Genomic DNA, 12,150 nt, shown 5'->3' on the forward strand with positions numbered 1-12,150 from the left:
AAACTATTATTTTTATATAAAAATATCATTTTCTTAAACAAAGAAAGCAACATGCTATCGTGAAACAGAAAATTCAAAACAGAAAAGTGCGACTCTTTGCTAGTTTTCCTTTTTTAACGAATGCAGATTTTTACACTGTTTCAAACAAAAGCCTGACTTTCAGCTGAACTTGAAGTCCAATATGATTTGTTGTTGTATCATCTGAAAGCCAATAAAATGGGCCAGTTTTTGGTAGATTTGCCCGATTGTAGCTCTTACGGTTGTTTTTGAAAATGTCGATTAAAAACGTGGGCACCATTTTAATTCTGAGTGTGTCCAATGTTTCAAAGCTTGTAGCTCTCAGTAAAATACGACTGTCTTAATGCGAAAGGTATCATTTTGTAGGATTTAGTCTGCTCTTTCCAAATATGTACTCATTTTCTTTGTAGGTCCTACATGAATTTCAGAAATCAGTCGCTTTCTCAGAATTTTGTTTTTTTACTCATTTTCCTTAAATTTACCAAAACTCGGTTACGGTTAAGGATTGAACACGATAATGGGTGGTTCTATGCTCCGCTTGGACTCTATCACCCCCTTTCGTATGGCAGATTCGATCGAACTCACCCTGTATATTAGTTCACTTGACTTCATTTATTTAAATGTATGGTTTTAAATGAAATAAAGGTAATCAAATGCTTGAAAAAAACTTGTTTTAAATCTATCACTCGAAAACTAGTGGCTAACCACAGACCTAAAACTTGCGTTTTGTGTGCAAATCTCAAAATACATGGATGAAATTTTTGATTTACTTCTTTAGTATGAACTTCATTAATAAAGAGTTTTTTTTTCTTTATTTGTGAGGGTAGGTGGAAACTCAGCAAGTTTAATTTTAGTTTAACACTAGAACGACTGACATTTTCTGTATACCTAGAAAGACTGAAGGAGCCATTGTGGCCCCTACCCATTTTTGGAGTGAATTCTTTTAAAAATTCTTCCTGAGGGAGTCCACATGCCTGATACACCTTCTTTCATGACTAAATAAAAACTTAGTACTTAATTATTTTTAGTTTTTCTCTCTATACTGGGCAAAAGGTTGAATTAGTTTTCCTTTCTAAGAGCGATGGCCACTGTTTGGATGGTAAGCAGTCGGTACTGTTTATAGCATTTGGATACCCAATCGGCTGCATAAAGAGGAAGTTACAGGTTAAACTAGAGTGAATGGCTTTTTTTTTTAATGCTACAACAATTAGGAGAAAGGAAAAAAATAAATTTTTTAATTGTCAAAATGCTTAGGGGCCACTGTGGCCCCTCCCGTCTTTCTAGGGATAAGGATCAATATTAACAGTACTATGAGGCGAATGATTAAATGATTAAACACGCATTCAAATAGTGTCATATAATGAAAAGTCAGAAAATTCCATTAAGTTCCGTTAGATATTATCCGAGTTATTAAACTACAAACCACGCGAGGGGCCACACAGGCCCCTCCGTCTTTCTAGTGTTAATAAACTCGAATGAACTGCTAACTGTCTTCTGGTATTGATTGCATAATGTGCTAGAAATATTTTTTCTGAAAAAGGGCAAAGTTATAACTGTTGTAAATTATTACAAACATATTTGTTTTGCGGATGCGTAAAAAATAGTTGAATATTAAATTACAAGTTTTCTTTTCTAAAACGTAATGAAATAGATCGAAGATTATTCCTTTACTTTCTTTTGTGAAAAATGCAAAAATATTTTAAAATCTTTGATTTAGTTGTGAGAACTTTAAGATCATATATACAGAAGATATTTAAATAATCTTCCCGCTGGAATTTAAGTCAAGAAATTCAAGTCTTGCTGAAATTGAATATATAAGTTGTCATTTTAGCATTCAAATTCTGAGAAAGAAAAGCACAGAAATCTCGTTAAAAGGAACTTCAAGGCTGCAAATTTTGTTCGTAGTGACGGGATATTTGTTCTAATGGAATTCAAACAATGAAAACACCAATTAAAACGAAACTGAAAATTTATTCTACAAAAATGGACATTGTATTGTATTGGTGTAGTGATATTTTAGCGTATCCTATGTAAATAAGCGAAAACTTGCGTCCGCTTTTATATATGAGTCAATTCATATGCATAAAAGCAAGAGTTTCTTTTAAAATTGCAAGTTAAAAGCAAGAGTTTCTTTTAAAATTGCAAGTTAAAAGTAAGAGTTTCTTTTAAAATTGCAAGTTTTACTTACTTTTTAAGCAATTTACATTCCTGGGCCAATCGCAAGTTTGAAGTTCCAAGCTGAAGTGCAATCCCCCCGTGCACTTCTCGTGGTGAGAATCCCCGAAAACGCAGACATAATATTTAGCACAATCCTTAGCGTCTCTGTAGTACCCAAATTGTTCCGGACATTTGAAAAGTTCTTCGGCAAAGGTTGCGGAAAAGAGATTAGCTGTAAAAGAGAGAAATTAAAATTATATTAAAAATACAATTGGTTTGTTATTTTTGTTCCATAATAATTCATTTAAGTAGCAAATCGAAAAACTTTGAATATCAATCAGCGACTTCAAGCAGTTTTAACATTAGAAGTGAAGGAAAAATTAACGAAAATATTCGCGTGAAACGAATTTGTATAGTGTATGAATGACGTCGGGGAAATATGCAGTGGAAAAAGCTTAAATCTCCAATTTTTTCTTCCGAGCGCTCGAGATCCACGGCAAGAAATGACATATTTTGTAGTAAGTTACACATACTTGGGGAAAATCCAAATACTTTAAATTCGTAACAAATTTAGATACGTTCTTCAATCAACCCTTTGCAAGTTTTTTAACCGTATAGCTAAAGCATGCTAAATTGTACAAATGTATTGCATGTGAAAGTTTACCTTAGTTATAATAGGAGCGTTGTTGATGTTTGTGAAGATGACTTAGTTTGTCAGTTACACGTTGATGACCTAATGTACTGATTTTATGTTCCAACTTGATAAGAAGTGACGCGGTTATAAATGATCACCTAATTCATTGAACTTCAAAGGGGTCCCTTTGTGGGTTGAAATAGCACCCTAGGGGTTTAAAGGGGCCAAGAGACTGGTCCGAAAGCCAGAAACACTAAATTTTTTGACGAAAATGCACCTAACATACTTTTTTACCAATATACTTACATAATGATCATTCTTATACAATTAGTAGGTAAATTGCCTTCTTGCATATTATTTCTATCTATTTCACCAACTTTTGTAAATGGTGTGTAGTTTCTTTGGTTTTGTAACTAGTAAAAACTTGTACATTTGAGACATAAACAAGGCCGTTGCCAAGAAAGGTGTGCCTCCTCCCCCGGCACTCGCAGAAAATTTTGAATGTTTTTGCATGATGTTAAACTTTACATGATCAAAAAAATAATTCATACAAAAAGTTCTCAAAAATTTTATATCCATGTTTTCTTTTACAATTTTCACATGACATCTAAATTTTTTAATTTCTCGTGACTGACTTCAAATCGCTTCGGAGGAACTTTGTTACCAGTTTTCCCCTTTTAACAAACTAACTTGGTTTTGAACGACCCCTGGTGGATGGGGTTTACAAAAATTTAACAAGTGATCTGTTTACGGGAGAAAAAAGTCTAGAAACATCTGATCTTATAGCTATTGAAAGAAGCAAAAATAAATCCGCTCATACGAAGGCTAGTTTAATTGTGTTATTTTGGGTATAGGGTATGCAATGCAAATTTGCGCACGTAGATATTCCAGACAATTCCCCGATTCTTTACAAAAACAATGATTGACAGACGTCTTTGACTCAGCTTAAAATGAAAGAAAATTTTAACAGCAGTTTTCCTCTAAGAAACTAGGTTAACTGTTTCAGTTATTCGTTAGAAACCAGATGACTGTAGCCGTGACTTTTAGTAGTGATGCATGAATTTAAACGCGCTGCCATGAATGCATCAGTTTTGGGAGAACAAAAAACCCATCTTGAAGGAAAGCACGTGTAATTTACATTTAGGGGGGAAAAAACGTTTCTTGTGCCTCAATTTCTCGACATCAACCAATAATTATAAGCATAAGTGTGCTAACCGTTACCTTTTATTCCTTAATGACGTCAAAATGGGGAACCTTGTCAATAAAGGAAAAAAAAATGTTTAGGGAAAACCGGGATGATATACCAGAAAAAAGCATCTTTCCAAGCCATTGAGAGAAATTCTGAAGATAAATGGAAAAAAAAAATAAACTCAATGAAATTGTGAATTTTTCTAAATGTTACAGTAGTTCGACTAAAACTACTTAAGCCAATTTTATAAATCCACACTTACGATGCAGTTTTGGATGTATTTTGCAAAACCTGGCCTCTTTCAGCTAAGTTTATTTATTGCAGTCCATGTAGATTCTTCCGACTGTACGCACATATGCGATGCATGAATGTTTACATAAAGAAAATGTAATCAGTAACATTCAAGTATTACGTTCAAATGTAGATGAAGATACTGAACGAGTTCACTAAATTGTCTATTCTCAAAAAACTGTTTTTGAAATTGTTTAGAATAAATGAACAGAAAATTCAAAATATACTTTATGTAAAACGTACTATTGTCAGAAATTTTATTAATTTGCCATACACATGGAATTTTTTTGTCAAACATTTCTGACCATAAAAATAAACACATGGGTATAGATAACAATGAGAGAACAAACTTTAAAAAAAAATCAAATTTTCAAAATTTAAATTACGTTTTTCGCAATCACGAGTTGCTATAGGACCCTACTCATTGGTTACTACCCCACTCGTTTGTTTCCAGAAACGGCTCCTCTCCTTCCTTTTGGGCGGTTACTTGTGCGCAGTTGTGTATGTGGTGTAGGCTTGTGTGTGTGTGCGTGCGTAGACCTGTGTGTATGCACATTGGCGTGTGTGTGCAAAGGTGCGTGTGTGGATGTGTGAGTGTGTATGAGCGTCCTTGTGTGTAGGACATGGACGCCACCAGCCAGGAGCAGCGACTACAGGAAGGAGTCGCGCCTGCAGAGGACGGTGGGGCTGAAAAAGGAACCAAACATCAAGAACGGTCAAGTGAAAACAATTAGCAATCGTGATTGCTCAAAAAAAAAAAAAGGTAAGGAAGTGATCAAATAGAGAGTAAACACCACGTGAAGTGCTCTAAATCTGCACAGAAATGTTTACAAAGAGCCTTTTAACTTTCGATACTATAATTACAATCTACCCAAAACAAAAGTGCTCCCCGCACAGTTAAATATACAACCATTCTCTTCTAACGACCCAAAAAACTTGGACACTCACTTTCACAAGCTCATTTCCTAGTACCACACTTTCCATCAACTGTTGAGAAAGTTCACCCGAAGTCAAACATCTTCCATTTTAGTGAGATCCACTGACCTCTGAACCGCTTGTACTTTTTCCCAAACAGCGGAAGGTTGCAGACTATGACAAAAGGAGGAATCCATCTTTGACAATGCAGCCAAATGTCGTGATGTTCCTCCGTCACGATCCAGCGGGAAGATTACATTGTCTTTAGGATTGATGTACTGGTTATAATCTTCGGATACTACTAGTTTCTGATACTTCCTTTCGTAAAAGGGATGATGCAACAGAGAGACATAAGTTAATTTCGAGTTTTCTGTAACTCATTGTTTCTTTTCCTTACATGTATCAGGAGATTCGCCCACCTCCTCGGCGTCGTTAATTTGATGATATCGGTCAATGCTGAAATACAAATGCTGAGCCCATCTGAGGAAGGGGTGAATCCTAAATATCTAGGACAAGTAATTTTCTGCGCAACATGAAAGCGCTAAAGTGAAGTTTGGTAAATAACGGCCACTCTTATGGAATACAATGCATTTTTCTACAAGACTACTTGAGTAAAAAATTCAGGAGATGTATTAAAAAAAAACTTGCAATTTGAGAAAGCATTGAATATGTTTGAAAACTTAAAGCAACATCATATTGCGCCTCTCAACCTGCTTCATTTCCATAGTTATTCATTTGAGGTTAAGCATAGATAATTTAGTTCTGTATTTTATTGTAGACAGAGTTAAAAATGTTTAATAAATTAACATGAGCACTTATTGCATACTGCGGAATTGCAACAGTCACTTATTTGGTGCTTTAATTAATTTTTTTTAAAGAAAGTCCTTTTGATTATATAGTTATAGAATTTTAAAGTTAGATTTTTTGGACTTCGGATTTGGTTTAGTTATAGGGTGTTAAAGATATTTTGAACTTTTGGAATTGGACGATTAGGATTAGATCTATTTCTTGAAGCGAAATAGTAAGGTTTTTTAATTTTACCCTATTTAAAACAAATTAAGTATTAAAAACTTCGCTGATGGCACATTACAAACTTTTTTTTTTTCAATCGTTGTTGTTGATTTCAAATAAGTTATTACACTTTTATAGCAAAAATTACTTGGAGTGCGTTAATATCATATAAAATGCACTCAAGCCACATTATATCGAATACACGATATATCCTAAGCAGCATCAATATATAGGTATGGTTACAAACAGCGATTTCAAAAAGCAACGACCACATAAATTTATACAAAATATGAGGCGACCGATGGTAAGCCATTTCGTGGGATAGAATACTGCATTTTCTAGAGTTGTTCTGGTTAAAAATAAAATGTTTACTGAGGAGGCGATCAACGAGCGATCACATCAATTAAATTGCGTCAAAACGACACGTTCAACGAGTCTAAGCACCTGAGGTTCTTGAGTAGCAAGACTAACATCACTTTTTAGAATACTTATTCATATTGTCACGCATAAGTGTGCCGAAAGCAGTAAAAGGGCAGCTATGAAGAGTGACTTATGATCATGGAAAAACCTTAATTACTGATGAAAAATTTATTTCGGAAAAATAGGCAAAGAAGAAGTCAACAATATTTTTGGAAAGAACAAATGCCACTCTAAATTGAAAGAGAAAATCTTCTAAACGGAGTAAGAGAAGGCATCTTACATTCTGTATTTCATAACACCGGTCAAAGTTGAATGGATCAAGCACTGACCAATATCATATCTAGAAGTTAGGATATTTTTTTTTCTTTAGAATTGGCATTAAGTGACAACAGAAAACGTCTTACAGAAATCTTGAAAAATACATAGTGATATATGGCAGTATACAAAAGTAGTGTTCATCCATTTTCCGTGTGAATAATTGTATTAATGCATGTTGATCACTTCAATAGCGAAATGAAAAGGGGAGAAAAGCCATTATTTTATTAATGTTATTTCTTTAATGTACACTATTTCTTTATTGACAGTTTGTTGCGCAAGTTAAAAAAAAATGCAAAATTTTCCCGAGCACATAAGTATTTTAAGTGCAAATTTAAAAGTACGTTTCGAGGGTTTTTAGTACATACAATTCGGGATATAAATTGCAAGCTGTTTTTCTTGATGAAAAGTTTATTTAACCGGTGTGCATACTTCGATATTTTCATTAAAATAAAAAATGACTTAAAATAACTAAAATAAGCATATGCGCATAAAAACTTTTTTTCCGCAATGTAGTAATTTTTTTTAAATTTGCGACTCTTTCATTAAGTTAAGTAAAATTGCTTTTTTCAAAAATAGGATCTGCATTTCATATAAGACTCAAATGAAAAATAAGTGTGTACATACACAAAATGTAGTGTTCTCAAGAACTACTTTAGTATCCGAGTAAAGTTTTCATAAGATACATCCACATTCATGTCAAATACTTCAAAGTGCGCGGACGTTAACCTTTTTTTTAAAGTTAACTCTGTTTTCTGAAACGTATTTTGTAACATTAGCCTCAATATCTAAACTCATCCACATACCATTAATCTCTCCAGCTACAAGTAAAATATCCCGTCAAAAACTTCACGACAAAAAATGATAATTAACTCGTTGCCAACTTAAACGTAAAAGTGAAGACGTCAGGTTTTTCGCTTTTGTGAAGAAAGCAATCCGAATTATTACACTCGAAATCGGTCAAGATACCTTCAGAATAACTTTCTTGCGAACAATCGGTCATTTAAAACGTTATAAGCCGGAAATGTTTCTGCTCGGCTATTTCATGCATTATGCATTGCTTCGTTTCCGAGAAAGTTAGCAGAGCAAAATGCATTTATGAAGCTAGCGTTAATTTAAAAAAAAAAAAAAAAAAAAAAAAAAATCATGCATACTATGATTTCTCCTTACCTTGTTAGGTTTTCATTGAGTGTGACATTTGCACATATATATTTGCGCTTTGATTAAAGAATTTTTAACTTTACCTCTCAGTTTTTATATATGGGCCATTCTCCAGAAAACGTAACTTTTGAACGCAAATATTTTTCAATTTCAAAACCTTTTTTTTTCATTCTTACATGAAAGTGTTACCCACTAGAAGTAACCATAAATAATGGGCCAGCTAAGTTCCAATTATTTGACTCATAAATTAAAAAAAAAATAAATAAAAAATGCCTTGTTCACGGAAATAAAAAGAAAAAGCTTAATATTTAAAAAACGAGGCCAATTTAATATCAAAGTAGTAATTTTGTTAATTGTGCAAAAAATCTGTTATTTTAATGATTAATGGGAATATAATATTAAGCTCTCTTAAAGTACGGCTTAATTAGTCATTTCAAATTTATGTTAAATGGTATTTAGTAAATTTGAGGATATATTGGCAATTTATAATTTTGATAGAATGCCTATCATTGATGTATTTCCCCTCCATTTATCTTCACCTCAGAAATAATGACATTGATAAGGCCGTTCACGGATGTGAGGAATTTTCCATTAATATAGGCCTACTAGGTATTATTTTAAGGATTTTTTTTCTTCGTTGCTACAGTCTGCACATGTTACGCATATGAAAACATGTTCATTTCTTTTTTTACATTGATTTACATCCCTGAAATTCAAGGTAACGGAGGTGAAAAGTCAGAATAACCATACTATGTTTTTAAAGCAACATCTATCTTACATGAAATAAACCGTCAGCTTAGCTAATTCCAGTCGAGGTTTTAATATTGTGTTTTAATTAGTTTTAGTTCGACAAGAAGTTATGTCACACAATACATTCTCACTTCCGTTACCAAAACACAAAATACCATTCCTCATTAACACGTGGCGGTAATGAAAACAAATTTTATTTTCCATGATACAAGAGAGCCCCTTTGTTCATTTTCAACCATAAAGAAGTTGTGAGATTTTTGTCTAAAAAATGGATAGATTTTGTTCAGTAAGTTACCGCCCTAGAGATAGGGCTAAGGCAGAAATATATGAAATACACCACCAGTTCAGCCAATTCCAGTCGAGGACTGCAGTTTCGTGCTTATTAGCAATCATCAGCCCAGCATAGGAGTAACTAAGCTGGAGGTGGAAAACCTCTTAAAGAAGCCAATAGTACCAAACAAACTGGTAGCCATCACAGAATTAGCACTGACCACACGAGTGACCGAAACAATGGTTCGGTTCAACAGTCCTCGGCTGGAATTGACTGAGTGGCGGTGTATTTCATGCATTTCTGCCTCAGCCCTGGCTATAGGGCGGTAACTTACTGAATATACCTGCCTTGCCTTCAATATTAGAGTTGAACCGAACCATTGCTTCGGTCACTCGTCTAGTCAGTGCTAATTCTGTATTAGCTACCAGTTTGTTTGGCACTCTTGACTTCCTTAAGGGGTTTTCCACCTCCAGCACAGTCACTCCTATGCCGGGCTGATGAGTGCTAATAAGCATGAAACTGCAGTCCTCGGCTGGAATTGGCTGAACTGGTGGTGTATTTCATATATTTCTGCCTTAGCCCTATCTCTAGGGCAGTAACTTACTGAACAAAATCTATCCATTTTTTAGACAAAAATCTCACAACTTCTTTATGGCTGAAAATGAACAAGGGGGCTCTCTTGTATCATGGAAAATAAAATTTGTTTTCATTACCGCCACGTGTTAATGAGGAATGGTATTTTGTGTTTTGGTAACGGAAGTGAGAATGTATTGTGTGACATAACTTCTTGTCGAACTAAAACTAATTAAAACACAATATTAAAACATTAAATATGCTTAAACAATTAGCATTTGAGACACTAGTGAAAGAAATAATCAATGAATAAGTATATACGTTTAATTAAACGAGTTATTAAACAACATAAACAGTCACACAAGGTGTGTGACCCGCCACGGAGGTGAGAATTCACATGTTGTGAAACAAAAATATACTTAAAATAAAAATTATTATTAAAAAAATGTTGGCAGGGCTAAATAGATATATTTTTAATGAAATTAAAAATCATTGTTAAATGAATTATTCCTGAAAGTTTCTCTGTAAAAGGCGTGTGACAGAAAAGTTACTTTTGAAGAATGACCTATATTTGCAAAGAAGTTACCATCGAGTAACTTAATATAAAGTATAAATTTTCTAACAAACATTTGTGCAAATAAAGCAGTAATCTGCCTATGTTGAGGTTGTTTTATGTCGACATCCGCAACGTACAAATTGTTTTATCCAACCTAATTTTTATTTTATAAAAAGTTGATACATTGAGATAAGGGATGTGTCGTTCATGAACGAACGGTCTTTAAGACCGACTCCTTAAAAGGCACGGTGTAGTACAATCTCCTAAAAATATGAACAGCCGTTCTTTTGAACGATGGTATTTGTATATTTCATTTACTAATTTATTATTAGTATTTATTTTATTTAGTGTACTTTTAAATATAATTGAATTTTATACATTCAAAATTTTTTGCATTATTCTCCCCTTCAAAATGTTTTATAGGACGGTATTCGGCAAATGTTTTTGTAGATTTATATATTTTTAAAAGATCAATTGTGCAAAATTTTCGACGTTATGTCAATATTTTTTTATGAAATAAAGTAAACCTGTTTAACTCTGTTTCATGCAGGAATCGAGTCTACGACTTTCGGAATAACATGTCTTAGCATTCACTTACGGATAAAAAGTTCGCAAAATGAACTATAATTGCTTCATTATACACCTGAACCCAAAGAAAACATTTTTTGATTTAATTTTAATTAGTATATTTTCTAAGTGTTAGGTCGTTTCAGTTGCTTTTCCTAAAAAAAAAAAAAATATATATATAACGACATCAATGAAACATTTTCAATGTACGCGAGTATATCTCGCAGAGATTTCTCCTCAACTGTTTTAATGAACGAGTTCACTGTACGGGTCAAAAACGTGAAAGATCCTATGACGAACGGATAATTAACGAGGTGATGTGGGCATCACATGACTTCCTTTTACACAAATTTAATGTTATTTTCCCACTATTGGTAATTTTAATGTGATTCAATGGTTAATTCTCTAAATATCGCCAATAGTGGCGAAAATAAAACCAAATTAAAAAAAAAAAAAAAAACCCGCCAAATTTGTTACCAAGTTGGCGACAGAACTTGGCGAACAAAAGCCCCTTGGCGATATATCGCCAAGTGTTTGCCAAATTATAACACCACTTGAGTTTGCATTGAAATTTCAATGATTTCCCCCGTAAAAGGTATAAAAGACCCCATTTGGAACATCCGAATGAAACCAAAGAAAGAGGTGCACAACTAGATCCTATTAGGAGTCTACGTACCAAATTTCAACTTTCTAGGACATGCTGTTCTTGAGTTATACAACATACATACGCACGTGACGCGAAAACTCGTTGTAATTAACTTGGAGATCTTGAAAATTGATATTTCTAATGTCTAAGTTCTTAGGCACTTATCCACGTGTGGTCGAGTTGAAAAAGAAAAATCAACATTCTTTCGGGGATGAGCAAAATGGAAGTTAAGGCCGATTTTTGAGTGAAATTTTTTTCGCGAATACAATACTTCCCTTTTTGTAAAAGGAAGTAGAAAGAACAACATTGCCCATCTCTGAGATAGTCAGCGGTAAATTTTATTTAAATATACAAAAACTAAATGATAAAGTTGAAAATTACTATATTACTGAGCAAAAACGTGAGTACAATTGTCACACCATGAACAATAGTTTGACTATGAGACATATTTATCTGCCCGTCTTTGTGTGAATTCGAAAATATACTTTTAAACATTGGTTTTCCTCATTTGAATGATCTGTTTTAAATTGAAAAATTGTGTCCTCCAAAACATTTAAAAAGCTTTCATTTTGTTTTGCAGTTACATGATTGTGACTTATGGTTCCCATGTTTCTTTTTATTTGGAAGCACTTAAAAAAAAAAAAAAACTATACCTATACAAATATAGTGGCATATG

The 12,150-nt window shown here is 33.4% G+C and overlaps 1 protein-coding gene across 1 annotated transcript in view; it reads right to left on the minus strand.

Annotated features, from left to right (window-relative positions):
* Window positions 1-12,150, minus strand: part of LOC129223434 (uncharacterized) — an 89,250-nt gene that overhangs the window by 18,229 nt on the left and 58,871 nt on the right. The window contains exon 2 of the mRNA XM_054858045.1: window positions 2,207-2,407. Within this exon, the coding sequence (XP_054714020.1) occupies window positions 2,207-2,407 (201 nt within the window). The remainder of the gene's footprint in view (window positions 1-2,206; window positions 2,408-12,150) is intronic.

The sequence above is a fragment of the Uloborus diversus genome, chromosome 5, assembly GCF_026930045.1.
Source record: "Uloborus diversus isolate 005 chromosome 5, Udiv.v.3.1, whole genome shotgun sequence".
Lineage (NCBI taxonomy): Eukaryota > Metazoa > Arthropoda > Arachnida > Araneae > Uloboridae > Uloborus > Uloborus diversus.